A 25,974-nucleotide genomic window follows, 5' to 3' on the forward strand; every position below is an offset into this window, starting at 1 on the left:
GGAGCTCTGAGTAAGCTGCACCCCTGCCCCACAACAAAGAAAAATCCTATTTTTTATATGCTTGTGTAATCAATACAGAAAAGTATGGGCAATGTAAAGAAGACATTCTGTGCTGTGGCATGATAAATAACACAAAATGGCAAATAAAAATAAAGCCTGTAATTTATTAGACTCAGGGACATCCAGCATCTTTTAAAAGGACACCAGAGACTGTATGGGAGGTTAAAAACACAGATGGATCTACCCAAACAAACTCTGTTAAACACTTTATCAGTCCCGACCTCCTCTGAATGACCGCCAGAAATAATAGCTGCACTTAGTGGCCGCCAGCGTATATAATAGCAAAAATACTTTGCATAGTAAAAGCTTTACAACCTTTAGGGGAGAATTTCTTAAAGTGGCAGACCCTTCTCAGGTTATAAAGTTACTTCCTTAGCAGTCTTTTTTGTGTTCAGAACAACAAAAACATTTTATTTCATCCCTTCTCTTGTCAGTAATCCTTGGTTTGAATGACCATTTGGGATGACTTAACTTCACAGAAACCCACGATGAGAATTGTGTAACTAGTCCAGGATTTCTGCAGTACTTTAGCAGATATATGAATCACACCATGAATGTTGGGGCAGGTAGCTTTAGAAAATACTGTTGGTGCATTCCTTCTGACTTTTCCTACAGTATGTTTACTTACCTCATTCTGTCTGTTTCTGTTTTACCACTCTTTCACCCACACAGTCTGACTGTAATTCAGATTGACACAGATCTGCATTCCTTCCATTGGCACAGTGATCTGAGTGGAAACTCACAGAAATGGTACAGCAGAAGCGAGGGCTCTGCTGTGCTGCTGCCAACTGCTGCTCTGCTTTGGAGCTCCCAGTTGCTCCTCTGTAGTGCTCTGTGAGCCTGGGCACAGTCCTGCAGAGATGGCTTGCTGTGGAAGAGATCCTCAGCCATGAGGGATGAGACAGCCAGCAGCCATTCCTTGGAGTGTTTCCCTGGGACAGCTGGCCTAGCCAATGTCTCATAATGCTCTGGGCACTGTGCAGAGAAAATCAACAATTAAACCGACTTTGACAGGCTTAAGGTAGCTTGGCATGGAAAACAGTCATGTTGCTGGCACCTGAGATCCTATGGTAACCCAGGACTTCACAAGACAGCAAGGGTTTTACACACATTGCAATGCTGGCTGGCAGTTCAGGCTCACCTGTGCAATTACCATTCCCTTGATAGCTGCCTAGTCCCACAGGCCTTGGAGCAGGGAATAAGAGAGTCCTGCTTATGGGCAGTGTGCTGCTCACCCTTTTGGCGCACAGAAATAGGGCACCAGGACCAACACGAACAGAAATTATAAACACATATTTTGGCAAACACATATCCCAACATTGTACTCTCCTGCAGAAACTGTTCTCCAGTGAACTGTTGTTCCTGTGTGAGAGCAGGCCATGGGACAAGGGCCATTAGCACAGGAGAAAAGAGAGGATTCAGATGGATCTGAGACGCTTGGGAGCTTTTGTGATTGCTCCTGTAAGAAGGGACAGAACCTTTCTTACAAGAAAAGCTTATGTTCATATGCTATACTGTATTCACGGGTACCCTTTATTATACGTATAAACCTGGTTTCGTTTGATAAGAGGATGACAAAATCTGATGTGGTAGATAAGGTTCTGATTCAGACTTGTGAATCCTGAGCTATCCTTCTGAACCCTCTGACTTGCTGAGTGTCACATGCTGGAAACATAGCACCTCCTCTTTATCTTTTGTCTGGTCTGTCTGGGATCCCAAATGCTCTGAGATGAAGACTTTGCTTCATGCAGTGTGGTCCCTCTCAGCATGGGGATCTAGGAGGTACTGTAAAACAAAAACTAATAACAAGTCCTTTGACAAGAGCCTGGAGAAAGTGACAGTGGATTTAAATTCAATACTTACGGAGCTTTTCATGGTTTAAATGGGGATGAAGTCTAAAATGAAACACTCTGGCTTTGAGCTAACAACTGTCTGTCTTGGAACCTTTGCCTTGTCTGACATGAGCTTTGTTTATGGGCATCCTGGCTGAAAATGGAGTTTACCAGTAATGTGGAAAAAAAAAAAGAATGAAATATCTTACAAGTCCACCCTGTGCCCAAAGAACGAGAGCAGGAAATTAAAATGATTTTACAAGGTTTTCATTTCTGTATGTACCCAAAAACTAGCTTAGAAATAAATGATGTTGAGGTTTAGGCCTCAAACAGTAGAATGCAATGGACTTTTGTGGCTGCCTGTTTAACGAGCCTCCCAGCAATAAATGATTTCACACATTATACGAGTTTGGGAAAGTCATGCCTAGTGAAGAGAGATTCATTCAATAAGTTGTTGTTTATGGTTCTTATACTGCCCAGAATGTGCCCAAATTTAAAGTCCTTGATCTTTGCAGGAAGAGGTTAATGTTTTTCAGCACAGAAAGGGATGCTCCCAAGCAGTGAGGAAACAACAGTGAAGTTCTGAATGACAGGACTCTGAGATTGCCCTGGTTAGATATGTGCAGTTAGGCTTGGGCACTTTTTTCCCCCAGTAAGTTGATTATGTATTTTTTCTGCTTGAAACTGGGTGAATAAATCCCTGCATTTATTTGCTCACCTTCAAAAATGAACATGAATCTGCCAGTGACCTTTCAGAATTTTGCTTTCTGTGAACAGTCAGGAAGAGAACAGAGAAATAAAAATAACAATAGAGAAACTTGGAAAAAAAATAATAATAAAAATAATACAACCTCTCTTAAAGAAGTAACTTAAGGCTTCAATTCCTTAAAAATCTCCTGAAAGCACAACTGAGCTGGGATGGGACATACTCTATCCCACTGGGAGCCTCTGTTTATGATCCCAACATTTTGCCTGTTCGCCTCAACTCTGCAACAGTCCCATGCCTGCCAGCTGTAGAGGGAGAGCTGCTCTAGTGCCATCCTCTGGGGTTTGAAAGGCAGCAGATGCAAACCCAGTGGGTCCTGGGGCTCAGGAACATTGATGTTGCTGCAGACACAAAGGTAGCAACAGAAAATAAATAGAAAGCAAACACTGGAAGAAAAATATTTCTCTGCTTGTTTTAATTTTATGCTGGGGAAACAAATTTGTGGATGTGTTTGCTGAGGAGGTGATGTATCCATGCATGTGAGCACAGTCTCTCTGCCTTTTGCCCTGAATGTTTGGAGAGGGGTAAAGCAAGGCCCTGGACATAGCAATGTCCTTTTGTTATAACCCCATTTTTATAAATAAAAAACACTCTTGCTCTAATCCACTATATTGTGAAGGACTCTGAGGATATTTTGCTTACGTTTCACATATGGGTCCAGTCCAAGCCTGGCCACAGGCAGTGGGAGTGTTTGGATGAGGCTTGTTTTTTGCTATGGGTCCAAATCTTACAGTACTCCTCTCAGTGGCCTTTCAAAAACTTTTGGGGCTGTGAAAGGCTCCCATAGTCGTTTTCATTGTTGTGAATTTTGGTTTTATATGAGATATTTCAGCTAATTCTCAGTGAAGCAGGAGCATGGGCCTCAGAGAATAAAACCCCTCTATTTACAGCAATGGATTGCTCTAAACCATATGGATGAATTGGGGAGGTGAAGGTGGGCCAGGCTTTTCTCTAAGTGGCAGTGCCAGCTCAGGAAGTGCTCACTCCTGCTCCTTTGTTTGCTCCTACCCTGTGTTGTGCTGTCCCTCACTCAGCAGGCTGAGCCTGCCCAGCTATAGCAGGAATTACTCCTTTGGCAAAGTGTCCCCAAAGCAGATGGCCCTGTCAGTGCTCTGTCACCTGGGATGCTGCAGCCCCCTGAAATCCTCCTGTGTAGCACTTGGCCCATGAAGTCAAGAGGTGCTGCTGCACCCAGGAGCTGGGCACCTACGAGGTTAAGGATAAAAACCCTCCCTACCCCTCCCCACTGTATTTTGAACTGCCAGGAGGAATCTGTCTTCCAGCACAACTGTAGAAAGTGCAGGCAGATCCCAGACCTGACCAAAGGTTATGGACTGGAGACAGAAACACTGACTAATACAGGACAGAGCATAAATATGTAAATAGTGGGGAAGTCATCCCGCAGGCATGTCTCTGTTAGCTGTGGAGCAAAAGGGGAGCAGTGTGTTCTTGTATTCAAGGGCAAAGGCTTGCAGAACAAACAGCAGCATTTCCCTGTTCTCACGGACAGACACGCTCAGGGCTGTCTGTGTTATGCCCAGCATGTTCAGGGAGTGGTGATGCTACTCAGGTTTGAATTGGTTGTTTTGGGGCCATGCTAGAAACTGGCAGCAAGAGCTGAGAGGTAGTCTGAGCCCCATTTCTTGGTGCCTCCCTAAAAACATCCTTCCATCTGGCAGCTAAAATCATTGCATGGTCTTGTAGCTCAGGTTAAAAGATGCAAATTTAAATAAGAGATAAGTGGCAATGTTTTAGTAGTAAATCATTGCTCCTCACTCCTGTATCAAGGTCAAGTGGAAAAGCAAGAGCAGCTAAACTCTGGGTCAGATTAGTAAAGTGCAAGCTCATTCCCTATCTCCTTATTGTGCTTTTTTTATTAACAAAAGTAGGATTTAATTCTTACAAATGACTCATGGTAATGACAGGTCTGAACAGCTTCACATGCTGCCTGGGAATGCTCCTTTCCAGTAGCTGTCATCTGGTAACACTTGTAAAGTCTGCCAGCCTGCAGTTTAAAAGGTAAAAAAGTGGGTATCAGCACAGAGAGAAGTGTGCTTGGTAAACAGACATAAGCTTTGGCCAGCAATAAAGATTTCCTTTACTTTCTCCTGTCACAAAAACCTACACAAAATAAAAAAGGTGAGCTAAATCTGACAACAAATACATGGCAGAAACCAGCCTGTGAGGGAGAATTATTGTTGCCAGTCTTTTACTGGTTTGTACCATTTCTGAGCACAGGCTTACCGGGTCATGGTAGTTTTTTAATTATCAACTGTGAATTGAAGGCGGAGATGTTTGGAGATGCAAACTACTGCACCTGTGGAATGTGTAATAGCTCACAGATCTTCTGTCTAAACCCAGGAGAAGTATGGATGGCAGATATTTCTTCTGGTTTATTTTTATCCAAAGAAGTTGAAGACCTTTCTTAATACTGCCAGGATTGTTGTGGTTGTCTGCTCTGATATGCTGAAGATAAGCTGGAGAATTTCTTTCACTAATTTCTGCAGTGGAAGGAATGAGCCCTTGTATAATTATCCAATGTGCAATCGTGCCTAGTGGACAGAATTTATTCTACAACAAAAACACCCGTTTCTCATGTAAGTAACCAGAAAGTTTCTGTTTCCTCCAGTGAGAGCCAGATCAGCCCCTGCTGAGTGGGCTAGCAGAGCTGTCTCCTAAGGTTCTTAAGAGAAATTCTGTACTTTACTCCCTCTTCTAAAGGGGTACTTACGTTTTGTACCACTTGAATTACTTTCTCCAGCAACTAGATTGTGTGATGGCTGATGCCAACAGAGCAGCTGTGCATGGACAGTAGGAAAATGTGTGTCAGGCAAAAGAGACAGCCCAAGAAACAAAATGAACATTCTAAGTCTCTGGTTTGTTTAATATTCCAAAGTCCCAGAGAAAACAGTCTAATAGTGACATTTTTAATGTGCAGTAAACTCCAATGGCATTTTTAATACGTTATATCCCAAGAAGGGTAGAGCTTGTATAATTTTCCTTTTCTTCCTTCCCTCCTCCCCTACTTTCCTGTGGTATTTATTTATGTCACTCCAGTCTTTGGCCAATGCTCTATAGTGGGAAAACATAATTTTTCCACTTATAATTTGTGCAAAAAAATTCTCTCTCCCTTCCCCATGAAAGGAAATGGGCTAAGAAGACAACCATGTTGTTCGGTAATTCCTTCTGGATTGCTTATTGGCACAACATAGCAGTAAGTTGCAACATCTTCCCAACTTGACTTCAACTCCTTGCAAGAGGATTTAGACAGATTCCCCCTTTTCAGCTTTTAAATAAGAAGGATTAGGGAGAGATTGTTCCTCTCCCCCTTGTTACTACCTAGGAAAAATACTTCATCCTGCTTTACAGCTGTCCTGCTGTTAATAGTGCAGGGATGGCCTGGGAATGTGAAACCACCCGTGTCAGCAAGGACTGGTGGAAGCCAAGGTCCCAGTGTGGAAAGAACAAGGAGTTAATGCTCCTCTGGAGCACCTGGGCCAAGACCACTTTTGTTATTAATCCTAACAAATTGTTCTGCAGGAAAGGGATTTGATAACTCTGTCGATACAAAGGATAACTTTATACTTTGAAAAGTTGGGTTTGTTTTTTCTTTCTACCACCTGACAAAGCTTGAACAGCTAGCTGATGTGTCAAAGCAATGACTTTTCCCCCAAATCCTATTTTCTTGAAAAGACAAGTCCTCATTCTATAGGGCATTTTGCATGTCTCTTTCTCCAGGGGCTTTCAAGTGCCTCACTTACACACAAGTATTACAGGAGCAAAAAATAATGTCTTTATTAACACCACATTCCCTTTAATCAACTGTTCTCTGCTTTCTTTTAAATTAACTACTTCAAAGCTACTCTGTGTGTGTGTGAGAGAGAGAGACAGAGCTCTCCTGATAGTGTCTTCTCTGCTCTGCAGCTCTCAGCTCCATGGGCTGCAACCTTGATCATCTTTGCATGAGCCAGGGTTTGCTTTGCAGGTTATCTATGGGACCTCACACTGACTGTCACTCAGGTGTTCCCAAATGGTGGGGGCTGGTTCTGAAAACACAGCTCTTACTGAAGTAAAATGTGGCAAGTTATGGTAACTTCTGGAAATTTTTGCAAAATTTGGATGAAAACCAAAAAGAAAGCCTCCTGCATAGTCAGAATGAACCTGCTCTTATCTCTTCTTTCATAGTATCTCCTAATGAGTTGTTTAATTGCCAGGCATTGAAAATCTGAATTACTTTAGGTGACTGAAAAATTCAGTGGCTTTAAAATAGGAATTTCTCCTATCTTTCACCATCATCTTTCGTGAAGTCCACCTTTGTTTAGCTGTGGGAACATGTTCAGTCAGTGTCAATGATGGATTCATGCTGGTAGGGTAAAACAGCACAAAACAGGAGAGGATGTTGCATGTAAGCTGAAGGGGATGTGGCCAGAGAAGAGTTTACCAATGAAGATGTTGCCCACTCAGTTTTCTGTCAAATATGAGAAGGAGGGACCAGAAAAGGAACACAGATGATGATGCAAAATGTTGGGCAAGTCTGCTCTGTGAACTGTGCTTGTTGACATTGCAGCATGGTAAACCATGGCTCCATGAATGCAAGTCAGAGAAAACAGTTCCAGAAACAGGATTGTAACCCTTGGTTCATCACAAAAAGTCTCCTGCCAGGAATCATCAATAGCACAAAGGAATTGCTGCCTATGTTCTCTATAACTCATTTTCAATAGTCACTGGAGCCTGTCCCAAAAGTAGGTGCATCACTGGTGCCCCAGTGATAAGGAGCTGCAGCACTGCTTTTGTCAGACAGGTGAGGACATACTGGGATTCCTTTATGAGACTTTTACAGGCTTGGCTGTTCTCATGTTGCCCTGTAGGAAGCACTAGATAAAACCTGAAGTGTGACTTGTTTCTTGTAAAAGAAGGCTTGGGTTTGGGTTCAGCTCATTTTCATGAGGCAAAACTGCCCTGTGAGTGGTGTGAGGGTTAAGCAGCTACACTCTTTGAGCTGTAAGCATAATTAAAAGATTTTGCAAAGGACAATAACTGATAATTGGGCTGATGTGATGTGGAAAGTATGCATTTCCTCCTCAGTCGCAGTGCCCCCCTCTCCTTGCCAGTGTTATCACTTGTTTGCATTCCATGAGATATCACAAAGGTCACTTGCAGCAAACGTGTCAGCATTCAAATTAGGGGAGCCACTGTGGTTGGACTCTGCCCCTGGAAAAACATAGTTTGGTTCTTACTTCTGCACCAGGCTGCTGCTTGCCAGGTGGGAACTTGGCCTGGGAGGAGTGGATGGACCCTGGAGGCTGAGGGCACAAGGTGCCATAGCAGTGCTGCTGGGTTGGCAGAGCAATCACCCACCCTGGGAAGTGTTCACTTGTTGAGTAATGTATTCCTTTGTCAGGCTCCTGTGCAGAGTGAGGGATTTTCCCCTGCTTCTGGACTGGGTAGTTATCTCACAGCTGGTAATACATGTTAATATATGTTAAGTGTGGGTAATAGATGTTTCAGCCCATAATAGACAGGGGAGATCTCTTTGTGCTTTAGGGAGCTCTTTACCCAGTTCTAGAGATTGACCATAGCAGTATTTGTTGCAGTGTGTATAAAGATTAAGCTGTAAAATGTTCAGAACTGGCTCACCATGATCCTCACGTGAATTAGAAGTGTTCTCATCCATCATCACATTTACACTGGAGAATTCCTTTTTTTGTTCAGACAAAATAAGAGCAGAACTTTCTATTGGCAGGTCTTTTGTGACATCAAGAGAAAAAGTAACCTAAAATATGCACACACAGATTTGTCTGTGTTTCCTGAAAAGGAGGATATCAGGTATTGATCAGAGGTACAATATTAGCTGCATACTTCAGGCCAACTACTAAAGACCTCAAGTCATGACTCTTGATTCACCTCTTATTGTTTGCTGTATAAAATAAATCCCAATGCAAAATATTACTCTGGCTTTTACAGCCTAAATTCATGCAATTGTCCATATCTTATTGATTATTCTAGAGAAATCAGATTTATTAACAGGGAATTCAGCAACTTCAGAACTCTCTTTTAAGTCACTTATGCAACCACTCCATCCTAAACTTCCTGCAGCCACGCAGATTCTCACAGATTCACCTGAAGGTCAGGTGAGGAGAAGTGCCTTGGCAGCAGTAGAGGAGTCCTTCTGCCTGTGTACCACTACACAGTGTTGGACCCTTTACAGAAGGATTCTGCCACAGGGAGTTCTCAATCCAGGACGTTAAAATCTAATTATTTGACTTTAAAAATAAATTATGTTCTTAAAATTAAAAAATGTATTAATAATACACTAAAATGAAGCTACAATATTTATTAGCTTCAAAAATTACAGTCTCTGGTTCCAAACCACCTTAGAAAGGCTTGAAGGAATCTCTGTAGTTTGCCCAACCCCTAAAGGGCTTCTAGAAAAGTAAAAAACTATTCAAATTTCCAAAGCTTCAACATGCCTTGCTGATGAGAGACTGATTTTGCAGCAGCCTCTCCCACAGCAGTCAGGGAACTCGTGGTTCAGAAGGTGCTATCGTGTCTTGGGGGCTGGTTTGATTAAAATAGAAGTGGGGAAAAAATGGTCTTTGAGGCTTCATTTCAGCAAAGTATTTCAGCACAATGAAAGTAAATTAAAGCTGAAACTTGTGCTGAAATACTGTGTTGAATCAAAGCCTAAAACAGTAATTTGCCTGTCCCTTCATGCTTTATTTTAATTGGTGAGGCAAGGCATGAACTGACTGTAACTCCTGTCGCTCTGTAATCATTGGAAATATTTTTTTTAGTAGTGCTCAGATAATTAACTGGATTACAATTAATTTGGGTCAAACAACAGTATGTTAAGCCCAAATTCTGGTGTTTGGTTTGGTCATAATCTCCTGCCTCTTATGTACAGGTTGTATCTGTTGTGAAGGCAACTTTTCAGTTTGAGAATTATTCCTGATAAAACTGTGGTTTTGTGTCTGTCTGCTTAGCAGCAGCTGTGCAGAGTGGGGCAAGGGGGAAGCAGAGCAGGAGTGGCTGAAGTGCAGAGCACTGGTTATATTTTATTTCCTTCTGTGCCACCAGTGAGCTTTGAGCTTCTGTCACCTTCAGCTGTGACCTTCCCTCCTGCAGCTGCAGCCCCTCTTAGAACCTCTGGTCCTGACAGAGGAGGGGCAATTGGCATCAGACAGGCTCATGTCCTTCCATCTGCTTATAGCAACAGGGAGGAACAAGTTTCACCTTGGAATCTAAAAATTTGGCTGCATGTGTGTGACAGAGCTTTAACCATGTTCATATTAAATAGTTTTCCCTGGTCCTTGCATTGTTCAGCCCAGCTAGTCACTGTATTGTCCCTTAATTTTACATCCTGGCCTCTTTGCCCTCAGTTTCCTTTTTACCTGCTCATCAGGCTCATTTTGTCTCCCTCCCCTCCTGGTTCTGCCTCACACACCTTATTTTTACCTCTTTGCATTTAATTCAGCCTCTTCCCTACCTTCCTTCCCTCAGGCTCCCTGCAGGAGCATGATCTCTTTCACCCAGAGAAGCCTTCATTCCTCAGTATAGCCCTGGGCTACAAAGGGAGGTCCTGCTTAGTGCTAACAATTTATTCTGAAGAAATCAGCAGCTAAATAAGTCTCTTTCTAGTATGCACAAAAAAAATTATTTTAAGATGGCTTCTAACATAGCCATCAGAGTGAGTTTAGACATCACTGCTAGGGGTCCTTGGCACACCCTCCTACCAGCCTTCAAGTCCTTGCCAAGGGATGCTGCCCTTTCACAAAAAGGTGCAGCAAAGATATTTAATATAAAAAAATAAGCTCATTTAGTTTTGGAAAGAAACTGATCTGATGTAAAGCAAGGGGGAATTGAAGCAGTTGATCTCCTGAGGTTTCTTCCTATCTGAATTACTTTATGATTCTATATAACTTCACTTTAAATTGGAAAACAAAATAGTTATCCAGAGGCAGACATACAAACTCAAAAACATCAGTGAAAACAAGTTAAATTTTGAATCCAGATCATGTGAAAATAGTGCCTTACAAATGCAAGCAATCTTACAAATAGGGAGATATTCCGCAGCCATCAGGAATTGCGGGCCTTATGGGGTAGATATTTTTGTTAAAAAAGCTGCAAAACCATATAATTTCTTTGATTTGAGTCAAAAGACAGGAATTGAAGATTTTTTTTTCCCTTTTAAATGTCCTAGAAGTGCTAACAGAGAAACAGCAATAATTTTACATAGGAAGAGACAGTGTCATGTCTGATAGTTTTATACTGGCAGGAAAACTGGAGACATTGTGCACCATTATAGCAAATGAATTCTTGAATTCTTATTTTATTCTTCTCTTCCCTTTTTGGTGAGTAGTTGGTGGTATCTGGGTTAATGAAAAATGTATTCTCGCAGCACAAAACCCCAGGAATGAAGGACAAACCATTGATCTGGGGGCCCAGGGGACCTCAGGGGAAGAACATCTGGGGATCAAGGGAGTCTGGGAGCTGAGCACCCACACTGGGGAGCAGGGAGAAAGCAGTAACATGTCCCCATTGTCAGCCAGCTCTTCTGACAGGCCAGGCATCCTCAAGGGCTTGCTTCCAAAGCTGACCTGCAGGAATGCTGCAGGAGCTCATTGCAGACAGCTGGAGTTTGGAGACTATCACTTCTGATACTTAAAAGTTTTCATTTATGTCTTGTCCCTGGTGCTATTACTTAGTCTTAGCAGACTGATTAATAATGATTCTCTTATTTATTCTTATACACCCAGAGACACCTTAATTTTTTCAGAGCCTTGGTGTGCGGTGTACCCAGCATGGCACAGTTCTGTTCCAAATTACTGCCAGCACAGCAACAGCACTGCTTCCTCCACTCCATCTCCACCAAATGTATTAGTCTGCCACAGTTTTTACTTCCATTTTCCCTTTACTTTTATGATTCTCAAGTTTTCTGAGTTGTCCTTTCCACTTCTGCAGCCTGTGTGTGTTGGAGGGGAGATGGGCTGAGTCCTTGGCTTGTAGCCTTTCCCCAGAGTCCTTTACAGAGTCCTCTGCAAAACCAGACTATTTCATCTTGAAAAGTTGTCACAGTCTCTGTCAGAGACTGGAGTTAATCCAGGATCAGGAGTGGCACTAAAGGGTGTAGGAGGGAAGTGTCAGGAATCTGGTTTTGCTATGCAGTTCATCACTGGCCCAAAGGTAGGAGCTGTCCCAGAAAAGCAGGGCCATGGCCTGTGATGAGGACACACCTGGGTGTGAAATACCTGTGTGAGTCAAGGGAACACCTGGGAAGCACAGAGCCTCCAGACTCCAACCTTAAGTGGCAGGAAGCTCTCCCAGGCAGATGAAGGGATGTGTGTCAGGGAGGTAACTCAGTCTCCAAGTGGTTGTGGCCTGCAGCACGAATGTGTCAACACGGCAGATGAAAGACTTCAGCAAATGGGGACAGAGCAACATCGTTTAATCAGCAGCGAGAAAGGAGGAATATAAAAGGATTGTGGAAAAGTACACAATGGAAACATTTTTTGGTGAATTTACATTTTTGGCTATGTTTCTCAATCTGAGGAAGCAGGGAGAGCAGATTCAGAGTGTTGGTCCCAGTCCAGGGCACGGTCCAGAGCGCTGGCACCAGCCCTGGGGTGACAGAGCTGCTGTGTGGCTTGGCTCTGCATGCCTGGGGTGGCCTCACTTCTCTCCTGGCTGAGGAAGCTTGTCTGTCCCTTGCGAGAAGTGGATGAAGGGAAGGGATATTCTTGGCTTCTCCTTCAATGGAAATGCCAAAATTACTGTGGAGGTGCATGTGAATAGTAAGGTGGATCGGGGAGCCTTGTCAGCCCTGTACCAGAGGCTTAATCCTGAATTTGGGAGATGTTCAGTGTGTGAAGCTCCCTTGGGTCTGTAAGAAATTCTAGGTGTGGTGGGGAAGGAGGAAGGAATATAACTGTTTGCTATTGTTACAAAGAAAAGAGTTATCCAGGATATCTGTGGAATATTTCCATTGTGAATAGTAGGTGTAACTGAACATGACTTTAGCAGTTTGAGAGAGTTGGTGACTTGCAGCATGCAGCAAGCCACAGTCCTTGAAACAAACACAACCAGAACTGAGTTCCCAGCTGGGGCAGTGTCCATTCCCTGTCGAACAGCGTGTCCTTCTCAGAGTGTGCTAACTGTGCTGTGATAAGATATGGATATCGCCTGAGCTTGCGGTTATTTGTTGGTTGGGCAACTCAGAAATTGCTACCAGACATCATCCCTGTCTAAGGGAGAGGAAAGGTTCTTGTTAAGTCACAAGAACCTTGTTAAGTCACAAAAAAGTAATTTGCTTTTTGACACTGACCTAAACCACATTCATAAGCAGTGTCCAAAATTCAGCTGAGTCACAGCTATGTTTGAAATTCCTGTGCCTCAACTCTTAGCCTGAGCTTGTGTCTCCCCAGCCAACAACACTGCAAGGAAAAGGTTCTGTGTGCTATCATGAGAAAATGATTTGGGAAAAAAATAGCCCAGAGGAAGATAAATCAACTTTGAGTGGGAAAGAAGTCATGTCATATTTTGCCTCTAACATGATAAAGGATCTCTTCAAGGGAAATTTGTCATTAAGAAATGTCTTAATATACTTGTATAATCTTGTATTACTACCTTCATGGGGAGAAGATCAAACACTGAAGATCTTTTTAATCTAGTGAATAAAAGGCATATGAAGAACCAAAATCTTGGCAAATTCCAAATAATTTTTTTACAAGATGACAACTATGGAAATAAAAAAGTGTTTTCCAGTAGAACAACAGTTAAAACGTTATGTAGCATTCCTGTAAAACCATTTGCACAGACCAAATGGAAAAGCCCACTATCCAAACCAGCTCTCTGGAGCTGCCCTAGAGCATTAAAAGTGAAAATATTTTGAAAATCTAACTTTGACTATTCTGTTGCTTTACTTTGTGGGCTTCACACACCTTAAAGAAAATAAATCATCTGACCTTACTGCTTAATTCTCATAAACAAGAACGGTTGGATAATGTGTGGGCTGCACATTTTGAAAGGAAAAACTGGAGCAGACTTGGTTTCCCAGGGTAGGACTTTCTTTTTTACTTTTCTAAACATGCTTCTCATGAATACTATCCCTTTAAAAGGGTCTGAACAATATATTAGAGATTCAAGCTGGGGGTTCCCTTGTATCTCAGAATTTTACTTTACAGAATATGAAAACCTCACACTGAAGTGAAAGGTTTGTAAATACAAATGTCTCCAGCTAGGGAAGAGAGACAGGCACGTTGTACAAGCAGGAGTTTGGTGACAGCTGAGGGAGTCATGCTGCCCTCTGTGGGGCAGCGTCCAGGATGGATGGATGGCAGCAGGATGTTCTGGGGGCTGAAAGTTTAGAGGGAATATTTCATGGGGATGAGATTTTCCACAGGGAAAGCTTTCCTGAGGCAGGATTTGAAAAACTGCACGCAGAGTCCTAAAATGCTGTGGCTGAGGTGCTGACACGGGTGGTGCTGTGACTGTCCTTGGGTGCTGGCAGGGCAGAGCTGGGTGCTGCCACAGGACATCCTCACCATGGCTGCTCCCTGTGCTCTGCCCTGCCCTGCCCCAGCCAGCTCCAGGGAAAGCTTGGGAAGAGATTCCAGTGTCCTGGGCCGGAGCCTGAAGCCTCCCCCAGCGTGGGAATAGCACGCACAAGAGGATGCAGGGGCTGATTTACGTCACAGCACTGCGTGTAAAACAACATGTTACAAAAGGGCATTTTATAGAAAGGAAAAAAATACTCCCTGAATATCAGAAGAATGTTTGTCTTCCTGCCTTTAGCTTAGCAGGGCTCTTTTTTTAGTTGCTCAGCTAAGATGACTGAATTTGTAGTAGGTGAAAATGCCCGGGAGTCATTAAAGTGATCTTGAGAAAGTACTGGGAGTCTGTACCATGTTCCACAGCTCTTCCAAAACACACCCCTGTGCTTGTTAAGGTAGATGCTTGAGACCAAAATATGAGGCACTAGCAGCATCATTGCATGTTATATATAAAAAATAAATTACAGAAATGCATCATTTTACAAGAACCTTGTGTCAGGCAACATATGTTATAAACCCATGCTGTGATTGTTGTATTTTAAATGAAGTGTTATATTTTAATTGACATTAAAACCAGCAGATTATTTGCAGTAAAAGACAAGGATTTGCTCTTCCCCAAATTTTTCTCTCTTTGTCCTCTAATTCTCACTTTTCCCATACAGCAGGTTTCAAAGGTTAATCACTGACAGGAACAAACAGGTGAAATCCTTCTTCTGGCCTTGGAATAATCCACAACTAAAGTAAAAATGCTCATAAAGGTTTTTCTGGTGGACGTCTGATGCCACCTAAAGTCTCTACCAAGTCTTGCAGTAGAAGAAATGAGCATCTCTCCCCAGCATTTTAAAGCAGTAACAGCTCTGCAGTTATTATTTATAGTTCTTTGTGGCTACGTTAATCACAGCAGAAGTTTGCTATGTGAGAAAATTAGTTCTGTTGTGTTGGATCCAAACTTCTGTCATCTCAGCCTGTGAGAGGCAGATGCCCTAACTCAGTCCAAACTCAAAAGCTCTGATATGGAGAGCCTGTCTTTATTCCCCTGATGCTAAAACTTGCTTGGTAATGATGTTCCTTAATTTTTAACATTTGGAAACCATGAGACTGCAAAAGGGAATCAGATTCAGTAGATGGAAGGACAAGGTATACATCATGTTTTCCACATTAATATCGAACCTTAAGCTTTAGGGGATATCAAACTGTATTTTAGAGTACTCTGCTGAGCAGGATCAATACCTTTATCACTGAAGTTGGTTAATAAGCCCTTCAAAATGCATTATAATAAAAATAAGCTGCTGTTACAAAAATATAATTTGAAAAATGTGTTGCTTTACCATCTTTCCTTTGGAATAAATATTGATTGCTGAGGGCTTTTTACATCTGATTTGGTAGAGGTTTTTTCCCCAGTTTTATTTTATTTTTCATTTTCCTTTGCTCCTGCATTAGTGCTTGACTTAAGAACATCACTATTACGCATTTTTACTACTGATATGGTGGTAACAACCAAGATCTGAAGTTGCTTTTGGATTTCAAGCATTGTTCAAAGTGGCTGCCATTGAGTGCTTTTGGGAACATTGAATCTTGTCTTCTAGATCAAAGTATCTCCTGAGTGCTATAATGACACAAATGGATTCTAGTTCCAAACAAATGGACTTTAGTTTTTTACCTTTCGTTTGAACTCTCCTGTGAACTCCCACACTGCACAGAGCAGAGGGGATGGGGACAGGAAGGGGACCGAGGCTGTCTGAAGTCAGAAGTGACTGAGAGTGCTGTGGGCACTTGTATTTAAACAGGCTGAGTTCCTCAGCAGGTGGAAGATGTTCTAAACCAAGAAAAGCTTTTGCTAACCTGGTTGTTCCTCTCTTCGCAGCACCCTGTCGAGTTGCTCCCACGCCGTGGTGGCCCTGCTGTACCCCTTCTCCTGGCAGCACACCTTCATTCCTGTCCTGCCCTCATCCATGATTGACATCGTGTGCTGCCCTACCCCCTTCCTGGTGGGACTGCTCTCCAGCTCTCTGCCCAAACTCAAGGACCTGCCTGTAGAGGAGGTAGGAGCTGGCACCAGAATTGTTTGCCTGGAGTAAAGCTGGCCTCACCCAGGAGAGGGCTGCCACTGGCACATAAATCCTCACGTTTAATTTTTAATCTGCCTCTTTGTTTCTTCTCTGCCTGATTCTCATGGGCAACTGCCTCTTGGCAAAACTGCTTTACTCTTCTCTTTTGTTCTGCCTCTCTTCCATACCTGGCACCTTGACAGAGACAGGTGAATGTTTGCCTGGTCACAAGTAAGTAGGGTGTAAATAGGCTGATTTGTTCTGGAACAAGAAGATGAAGCCATCCACTATGACACCTCTTAATCCCAACAGAAGCTGTGCATGAAGCCAAGCTCCCACGAAAACCAAAACCTTTAAATTTTTTTTTTTTGTTTTACTTCTAAGACTTTGTTAATACTATGTTGGAAACCAAATGAGAGCTGCATTTGATCAGCTCTTTCAGGATATTTTACTCCTATTAGTTTCCTGTCATTTTTCTAAGAAATTTTCTGTTCTTGTGCTCGCTTCCAAAGCCCTGTGTGCCTCTGGCCCATGTAAATTTCTGCTCCGTTTTCCCTCCACTTTCCTAATATTTCTCTTCCATGTCTTCTCAGCTCCATCTCTCAGCTTTGCTGCTTTGTAATCTCGAATATTTCACACCCTTGCCCCTCAGAAGCCCTGCTGCCTCCAGTGACACTGTTTTCTTTGAATCTCTCTGAAACACTTTTCAAACACACATTAACAAAAATTATTAGCAATAAGTTGCATGGATTTAAGAGAAAAAGACCTGCCCAACCCTTCTAGCTTTTTTTACAGATTAATCTAATACAAGATCTATTGTATCTATGTTAAATTAGACATTTAGCTCTAAAGAAAACCTTCATATTGTTGTTTCATAAAGCACACAACCTCTTGTTTCACAGTAGGAATTTGATTCATGTCAAGGCTTGTTCAGATGATCTTTTACTATTAAAAAGCCATGAACAAATGAATGTTTTCTGTATCTTCAGATATATTTCACTGCAGTGTTTTCTTTTCTTTAGGCTTTGATGGTTAACCTGGGATCTGATCGATTCATCAGACAGGTAAAGTACAGCTCAAAATGCTGCCATGCAGTCTAGCAAGCTGTTTACTCCTGTAGCATGATAGGTTTCTTTGATCAGAGAGACTTGGCAGGAATTGTGTGTGCAAAGGGAAAGCAATTAGAGGAAAAAAAAAGTTCCCATTTTCTGTTCCACCTGCAAAACGAACTTCTCAGGTATGCAGAGAGGATTGAGGCTATAACTGTCAGAAGGAATCAAGAACTGTGTTCACAGTGGAAAGAAAATATCCAAAGATAATAATATCACCTTAGCAAGAAAACTCACACTGTTGGAGGTGAAAAGGACAAAAATTGCAATGAAAATTCCTGAGTGAGAGCACAAAGGTGAAGAATAGTTTAAGGTGATAGGAAAAGCAGAAGCCTTGTAAACAGGAAGATGAGGGATCACCATCTCCTGAAAATCGTGTGGCAATAAATAATTTCAAAACAACAATCTGCAGGTTGGATGAGGAAACTTTTGTGTACAATTCCCTGGATACTATGGCTGGTGAGCAGTGGCTGCAGAGCTAAGGCTCCTGTGTCTACTCAGTTTTGCTGAACAAACATCAAATAAGATGAAGAGAACAACAGGGAGAAGACCCAGAAAACAAGATCTACTACAAAAGAGTAAACACAACTCTCAGGGACCAAAGGAGCTGCCAAAATCCAACTAGAGCAGCTGTGTGTACATTTAGCAAGGCTTCACATGATGTGTATTTAGTTAAACGCAACTATTTGGGCTCTTTGTCATGTAAAGAGCTGATTCCACATTTCTGTTCTACCTGCTCTTTGGATTATCATTCCTGACTTTAATCTTATAAAGAGTGACAAGACATTTTGTTAAGAAGTATTTTTTAGTTGCACATAGATTTTCATTATTTAATTTACGTAGCCATGATAGCAGCATGTACAAATATGTTCATCTGAATTTTAAACCTTCTGAAAGTACTCACTGTAGTTCTGGCATAGATTAATGTGGCCTAAAGATTATCTTTTTTCCTCTGTCAGATGGATGATGAAGACACACTATTACCTAGAAAATTGCAAGCTGCTCTGGAGCAGGCTCTAGAGAGAAAGAATGAACTGATAAATCAGGATTCAGATAGTGATTCAGATGATGGTAAGTTCATTTGGAAACAGGGACTTGTGTAAACATACATAGGTACAACTGTGACTGTCCATGCAGGAGAAAGAAAGATGGGACTTGAGGTCTCAAATACCTTTGGTGACATCAAAGGTTGTCTCTGAGCACACAGGGAATGACACTGATGGCATCAACCCACAAGTAATACCTCACCCATGATTTATTTTAATTTCATTGTGAATGACATGGACTCCCACGGGTCCCTCTGAACCTTTGCTCAAACAGAGATTTGCAGTTAACTTGGCCCTAATTCAATCCAGATAATTCTGCAGGCTTAGGGGTGTGGCTGTGTTGGGAGTTGCTCTTGGCACTTGGTATTTTCAGGGGGAAAAGCAGGTACCACCAGAAAAGAGTTTAAGTGCAAGATGGGTTGAGTTGCCTCTGAAGGTTCATATTTTACTTCAGCAATGGTAAAAACAGCCCAGGGTAAATTGAAATGCCTGTGGTTAGAAGGTATGAAACAGGCCCCTATTCAATTTTTGAAATTTATTTCTAGTCACACGTATTACATATATAAAACCATTTTAACATCTCAGAAACGATGAAAACCCAAATTCTACAACAGACCCTTTTTGATCAGTTCTTGGTACAGGCTTATTATCCTCAGGGAAAAATATTTTAACCCTGAGTCATTCAGAAGCTTCTGAAGAGAACTTGCTCAAGAGTGAAAAGAGGTATAATTTTGATGAAACACCCATCAAATGTTTAATTTTCTGAGCTGTTTCCCGAGGTTTTGTAATTCTTGTTGACTCTTTGTCACGTAACACCAGCTCTGCAGACTGGCACTCGTGGTTGTGCTGCTGTCACCTTCCCCATGTGCCTCCAGGCGTGCAGGGAGCTGCTGCAGCTCCAGCTAGCATCAGGGAACCGGGAGATGCACAGCCTGGCCCCGTGGGGATAATGCTGACAGCTCTGCTAGCAGCTGATTTTGGTGTCTTATTGCCGCCTTATTTTGCAGAATGTAACACCCTGAATGGATTAGTGTCTGAGGTTTTTATCCGATTCTTTGTGGAGACAGTTGGCCATTATTCCCTGTTCCTAACCCAGAATGAAAAAGGAGAGCGTGCCTTCCAAAGGGAGGCTTTCCGTAAATCTGTGGCCTCCAAGAGCATCCGCCGCTTCTTGGAAGTTTTCATGGAATCCCAAATGTTTGCCGGCTTCATCCAGGACAGAGAGCTGCGGAAATGCAGGGCAAAAGGTGAGGCTGGGCGTCTCCCCTGCGGAGCGGGTTTCGCTGCTCCGCTCGCGTCCCGCGGGCAGCGGCAGTGTCCATCCTGCGCTCCGGGAAAGCGGAAAGGCATCCCGACAATCCCGCGCGGCTAACCGGAAGGTGGCTGCGAGCCCAGCCTGCCGGAGGGACAGCGCAGCGCCGGCAGGGGTGCGGGATCGGCCGGGCACGGCTCACCCTGCATCCTTGTCTCCCTCTGCCACAGGGCTCTTCGAGCAGAGAGTGGAACAGTATTTGGAAGAGCTCCCGGACACGGAACAGAGTGGAGTAAACAAGTTCTTGCGAGGCCTTGGTGAGCAAAACCTTTACAAGTGTTTCTGAAATGAGTTTCCATGGTAATGGTGGGTTTTGTTTAGTTTGTTTGGGTTTTTTTTCTTTTTTTTTAAATTTAAAAAAGCCTCACCGGAGGTGAAAGGAGGTAGTCAAGCAGTTTCAGCGTGATAGGAAATACAAAAAGGAAAACAATGAAAACACAGTTAAAGGTGATAAAAGCAGATTTATTATGACTCCTGCTAACACTTTCATTTTCACTTGGCGGTGGGGGAGCCAAACCATAACCGAGTCGAACAGGAAGGTGCATAGGCAGTGTTCTGTAACTCAGCTCTCCATGCTGGTGCTGAGCAGAAGAACTACCCCACTGCAGTTACAAGTTAGACCCATTTGCCGTCACTTTGGGTTGACTTTTGGCATCTGCTAAAGACTGACGGTGTGCTTCCTTTAGGCAACAAAATGAAGTTCCTTCACAAGAAGAACTAGCTCCTTCCTGCTGAAACACCACCCCAAAGACTATTTATGGCACTGTGCGAGACACCGGCGGCGTTCCAGAGTGCGGAGTGGGAGGAGAGCAGAGCGAGCTGACAGCTCCGGGCAACCCCGATGCTGTTAGTGTGCCACGCGATGGCTCCTCCATGGATTTGGGCAGAATTTGTACATAATGCGCTGTAAGCTTTTGTAACTGATTTTGTAATGAGCGAGAAAACTGTGGTAAATATTTGTATATTCCTGAGAATAACAGGTGCTTGTTTTTTTCCCTTTAGTATGAGTTGAGTTATGCTTGGTGCAAAAATGAGTAGCTGATTATGTGCAGCTGACTGTCTCAGCAGAACCACTGACTTCAAGGGATGTTTGATGCCTGAACACTGCGGGGTGAATGAGCTCGGGTACGTGGGAGAGGTTGTATGCACAGGGCTGCTCCAGTGCAGCACAGGCATTTGGTTTTTTTCCTTGTAATTAATTATAAAAGAAAAAATAACGAAGTAACTTGATAATAAGGTACTTGGTTCACATTGCAAAACCTCCACTTGGTTTGAACTCTGGTCAGTAAACTTGTAACCCATTCTGCACTAAGACTGCTAAGCCTGGGGGGATCTCAGCTCTCTGACATGCAAGCTGCAGCGAGTAGGTACAGTACAGCCTTTCCTAATGTATGTATGTATGGTTCCTAATAAACTCTGTAAATAGACCTGTTTGTTTATATTCATTGCAGACCTCTGCAGTTCCTCATGTGGAGCAGGTACAAACCCAGCAACTTGCCTGTGATTTTTAAATGAATTTGTAATTAAAATATAAAATGGTTATTACGAGCCTGTCTTTTGGTAGGTTTGCTATTTCATGACGTGTAGTTTGGGGTTTCTTCAATGCTTTCCACTGGGGCTAAGACAGATACAGACAGAGATAAGATTTTATATCCCTTTTTAAAAAATATTATCCTAACAGAAGCATCTGTTAAAACATTTTTTCATGGGTTAGCAGTGAATTATTTTATCATTGTGGCATAAATACTGCTCCTGAACTGTGGTATTTTCAGGTTGGCTTTGTGCTGTGCATGGTGCTCAAGTATCACATTCATCCCTGGTGTGGTAACAGAACTCCTGTTGAGGTTCTATATGTTTTCCTGTAGTCTGAAGAAGAAAATATAAAATGCTTGAATGTGTTGCAAGTCTGACAGATAATGAAAATTGGCTAAAGCATCTTAGCTTTCAAGGAAACACACCACACTCTGTTTTTTGTCATTTGCAGCATGACTGCTGTGGTTATATTGACTTTGAGGCTCGCGCAATTCCTAACCTGACCGTGGTTCTGGTTTGCTATCAGCCTCATACAGCAAAGTCGAGGGACTATTCACTAAAAAGGTGAAGTAGTTTCCTTTTTAATTGCCTCCCTCACACCCCAGAATATACAAAAACTTTTAAAGTGTACATGGAATGGTTGTAAAATACCAGGTGCTTTTGATTCAGGGGAAAATGGCATCACAACCAATAACTTCTATTAGTTTTATTTTGTAATGTGCACTTAAGATCCAGAATGACTCCTAGATGTAATTCTTCAGAGTGGAAGGAATAATGTCACTTGTACAGGTGGCTTCTGGCCTTTTTATAAACAGCAGCTGCCAGTTAATGTAGGGGGAAGTACATATTAAAATGTACTCTTAAAAAGATGGATAAAACTGTCAGGACTTGCTGTGGAGTTACTGCAAAGGCAAGACAAAGCCACAGAATGCTGATGTACAGGAATGTGGTGCTGCAAAACCCATCTCCTGGCCAAAGCTGTTTTCCTCCGTTTGCACTTTGGAGGAGAAAGCTTTTAAACATCATATTATCCATCACCATGTTCCTGATTTTGTGATGTGAATCAGAGGATACTGCTGGCCAGGGTGAGATCATGTCCCAAAAAACCTGTAGGGACCTTCTTGATTCTCAGCCTGCAGCTGTGTAACACAATCCCTGTATATTGTGTTATATAGTTATCCAGAGCTCTGTGTTTGAAAGGATCAGAGGAGCAAAAATCCAGGAGTGCGTTATTTCCCCTACTAAACTAATGGTTAAAGCTAGTGGTGTTTGTGAGCATGGAACATTTTCAGTGCACCAGGGAAATCCTAGAGAAAAATAAATACAGTACTGAGACCGCTCTTTGAAATTGGTAAAGCTTTGTTTACAATCTTAACAGTATAAAATCCATTAAAAAAAACACCCTAGAAACCAAGCTTAAGAAACACTCCAGGAATTCACACCCTAGTGTGGCAAACAATTGTGTTTTAAGGACACAGCGTTCATTTTCTCACTGTTAGGGATGTTTAATAAAGTGACCAAACATGCACGTTTTCTTGAAATCTGGTTAAACTCCTGTTTTTCCTTGGCGGGAACAGACAGGAAACCGTTCCCCTCTGAGGGCGGAGCAGGCCCCGCGCCGGCCCTCAGAGCTCCGCCCCGCCCCTGCCCTCAGAGCTCCGCCCCGCCCCGGCAACTCAGAGCTCCGTCCCGCCCCTGCCCTCGGAGCTCCGCCCCGCCCCGGCAACTCAGAGCTCCGCCCCGCCCCTGCCCTCAGAGCTCCGCCCCGCCCCGGCAACTCAGAGCTCCGCCCCGCCCTTGCCCTCGGAGCTCCGCCTCGCCCCGGCAACTCAGAGCTCCGCCCCGCGCCGGCCCTCAGAGCTCCGCCCCGCCCCTGCCCTCGGAGCTCCGCTCCGCCCACTCCGCCTCAGCGAAGCCTCGCGAGATCTCGCCCCTCCCACCCGCTCCCCGCGGCTTTGCCCGCTCTCGCGAGAGCCGCGCCCTTTCTCTGCCTCGCGCACGCCGACAAGATGGTGCGAGCTGCGGCCGAGCCGGGCCGGGCCGGGCTGGGATGGGATGGGATCGGGTGGGATCGGGATGGGATCGGATCGGGACCCCGCGCCCGCCGGCCCTCGCTGCCGCGGCGGGATGGGGCTGCGGGGTAGCGGCGGGAGGTGGGGAAGCTTGTCTCGGCCCGCGGTGGCGGGCGCGGAGCGGGAAGGCCTCGGCCATGGCGCGGGCCTGGGCGGGCCCGGGCGGGCCAGGGGCTCTCCTGCCGCTCGCTGCCCGCCTCGCTCACGGCTGCTCTCCCCCTTCCCCGCAGCCTTCCCGGCTAAGGAAGACCCGGAAGCTGAGAGGACACGTCAGCCACGGCCACGGCCGCGTGGGTGAGTGCAGAAGCGGCCGCGGGTGGGCTGAGGCGCCCCGCCGGGCCTTCCCCAGCGCTGAGGGGCTGCTGCTGCTCTCCTCGCATCCCAGAGCAACGGGGCTGTGGGTGCAGAGCCCGCCGGCGCTGTGCGGGGGCAGCTGCCGCGGTGATGGCCTCACCGAGTCCTGCACGTGTTAGACTCGCTGGATTTGTTATTCCAGTAGTGCTCAGCCAGCCACTGCTGGGTTTTGGACATCTGAAACTCAGGGCAGCACAGTCTCCCTTCTAACTATCCATTCCTACCTTGTCGCACATAATTAGTTTAAGTAGTTTAAATTGGCATTGAATGTGTCCCTTAAGTTCAAGTATTATGTGTAATATTAATGTAACAAATTTTTTTTTTCTCAGGCAAGCACAGGAAGCATCCTGGAGGACGTGGTAATGCTGGTGGTTTGCACCATCACAGGATTAACTTTGATAAATAGTAAGCTAACTCTTTAACGACATACTAACAACGTGTATGTTCCTGAAGTAGAAGCAGCTAACTTTTATATGTGAATAACCAAAATTTCCTGCAATCCTATATGTTTTTTCCTCTAATGTAAAGTGTGGCATTAGAGCAAATCATGTTCCCACGTACCCTAAAATCCAAGGTCTTTTCATTTGGCAGCCTGGAGAGTTCAGTGCAGCATCAGCTGAACTTGCCCAAATGTGCCTGTTCTGATGTGTTCCCTGCTTGACAGAGCACACAGAGCAAATGCAGAGTGTGCTGTTGAATCCCAGCCACATCCTGTTAGCTGCATCCTGCCAAGGTGAGGGATGCTGTTCTGATTCCCGAGACTATAGAGTCACATCTGGGCTCTGCTGTGGCCCTGGTGTGCTGGAGTCCTCGGACAGCAACCACTGATCTCTATTCACTGGCTGTGCCACTCCTGGCTCAGTCAGTCACCGGGTTAGTGACAGCAGTGCCACAGCTCCCCAGGCAGGGCAGCCTCCCTGCGTTCATGGAGCTGGGCTTGCCCTGGAAACACAGATTCTCCAAAGAGGGGGATTCAGTTGTGAGCTCAAGGGGAAGAAAAAGTAATTTCTTATTGGTTTGGATGCTAATTATTACAATACCTAAATCCTACAAGTATTGATATGAAGAAAGGTATGATGGGACATTTTAATGATTTTGACAATGTAAGATGGTTGTTCAGGACGAATCAAAAACGTGATCTAATGCAGAATGTGTCTCTTCCACAGTCACCCTGGCTACTTTGGAAAAGTAGGCATGAGACACTATCACTTGAAGAGGAACCAGAAGTTCTGTCCCACTGTCAACCTGGACAAGCTGTGGACGTTGGTCAGTGAGCAGACGAGGCTCAAGTACGCCAAGGACGAGGCTGGACTGGCCCCGGTCATCGATGTCGTGCGCTCGGTAAGCTCCTCGGGCTGAGCCCTGGCACTGCTGCTGCTGCTGCTGTGGCACTGAGCTTTGCACGTCCCTCTGGGGAGATGGGGAGCTGCAGATAAGCTCCAGTGTTTCAGTGTTTAGAGGTTCTCAATGCAGATCTCGGGCTGGAAGTTGTTACAGAGGCACTTAGGCTGTTACATTTTTTCAAATATTGGTGTGGTTGTGGACAGGCACTGCTCCCCTGTGGGTAGGTGGTGAAAGATGGCTTGTTTGAAATGTTGCTGAAGGCATGTACAACACCATGGCAGAACTGGCCTCACTTCCATGATGCCACTTGCCCACCCTCGAGACTCGAGTCACATCTCCACATGTTTGGTTGTCTTGGTGTGCTATAGTTCTCGAACAGAAATGGCTGATCCATATTCACTGGCTGTGATGTCCTGTGTCCCAGCCAGCCACCGAATCAGGGACACTGCTCTGCCAAGTGCTCATGTTCTGCCTCCCAAATTAAACACTTGTGTTGGCCAGTTAGGCCCCACTGCTAACCAGCAGTGACTTCAGCAGCTGTGGTATTAATGGTCTTCATGTCATGAGGGTCCTTTTATGTAATGAATTGACTGGATGAGGTCATGGTGAGCATGGTTTTGTTTTTAACTGGTGTGTGCTAAAAGACAGGTCTGAACGTAGGAGCCTGCAAGCTGATCACAAACACTGATCTTTTTTAAATCTTTCTAGGGCTACTACAAAGTGCTGGGCAAGGGGAAGCTGCCCAAGCAGCCTGTCATTGTGAAAGCAAAGTTCTTCAGTAGAAGAGCAGAGGAGAAGATCAAAGAAGTTGGTGGTGCCTGTGTGCTTGTGGCATAAAAGTTTTTGTTTTATTCAAGTTTTTTGAATAAACACAATACATAAAAGAGCTAATTTACAGAAGTCTGGTTGGTTTTGTTTTCTTCCCCATGACTTGTCCACTCATTGTTCA

The 25,974-nt window shown here is 44.1% G+C and overlaps 2 protein-coding genes and 2 non-coding genes across 14 annotated transcripts in view; all 4 read left to right on the forward strand.

Annotated features, from left to right (window-relative positions):
- DENND2B (DENN domain containing 2B) overlaps nt 1-21,275 on the forward strand; it is a 152,854-nt gene extending 131,579 nt beyond the window's left edge. For 10 of the 11 annotated variants that reach the window (XM_085063170.1, XM_085063172.1, XM_085063174.1 and 7 more), the window contains 6 exons: nt 16,072-16,249; nt 17,278-17,319; nt 18,324-18,435; nt 19,418-19,657; nt 19,893-19,979; nt 20,409-21,149. In XM_085063170.1, the coding sequence (XP_084919296.1) occupies nt 16,072-16,249; nt 17,278-17,319; nt 18,324-18,435; nt 19,418-19,657; nt 19,893-19,979; nt 20,409-20,443 (694 nt within the window). In that variant the 3' untranslated portion in view covers nt 20,444-21,149. Of the gene's footprint in view, nt 1-16,071; nt 16,250-17,277; nt 17,320-18,323; nt 18,436-19,417; nt 19,658-19,892; nt 19,980-20,408 lie in introns of all 11 variants that reach the window. The other variant, XM_085063164.1, reaches the window with a different exon arrangement.
- Nucleotides 21,276-23,153: 1,878 nt separating this feature from the next.
- On the forward strand, nt 23,154-25,916 carry RPL27A (ribosomal protein L27a). Its single transcript, XM_085063176.1, has 5 exons — nt 23,154-23,267; nt 23,558-23,621; nt 24,011-24,086; nt 24,848-25,022; nt 25,734-25,916. Exons 1-5 carry the CDS (start codon nt 23,265-23,267, stop codon nt 25,860-25,862), a joined length of 447 nt encoding a protein of 148 aa, XP_084919302.1. The 5' UTR covers nt 23,154-23,264; the 3' UTR covers nt 25,863-25,916.
- On the forward strand, nt 24,436-24,567 carry LOC146436694 (small nucleolar RNA SNORA3/SNORA45 family). The gene has a single exon (XR_014852946.1). It is a non-coding gene; the product is annotated as a small nucleolar RNA SNORA3/SNORA45 family (small nucleolar RNA).
- On the forward strand, nt 25,342-25,473 carry LOC146436695 (small nucleolar RNA SNORA3/SNORA45 family). The gene has a single exon (XR_014852947.1). It is a non-coding gene; the product is annotated as a small nucleolar RNA SNORA3/SNORA45 family (small nucleolar RNA).
- Nucleotides 25,917-25,974: the final 58 nt, after the last annotated feature.

Source organism: Lichenostomus cassidix, chromosome 5, assembly GCF_008360975.1.
Source record: "Lichenostomus cassidix isolate B80296 chromosome 5, HeHo_3.0, whole genome shotgun sequence".
Classification (NCBI taxonomy): Eukaryota; Metazoa; Chordata; class Aves; order Passeriformes; family Meliphagidae; genus Lichenostomus; species Lichenostomus cassidix.

What these genes read in the sequence shown, in the direction of transcription:
- RPL27A (XM_085063176.1), top strand. An exon ending in CCACGGCCACGGCCGCGTGG is followed by an intron (nt 23,622 to 24,010) that starts GTGAGTGCAGAA and finishes TTTTTTTCTCAG; the next exon opens with GCAAGCACAGGAAGCATCCT. An exon ending in AGGATTAACTTTGATAAATA is followed by an intron (nt 24,087 to 24,847) that starts GTAAGCTAACTC and finishes TCTCTTCCACAG; the next exon opens with TCACCCTGGCTACTTTGGAA.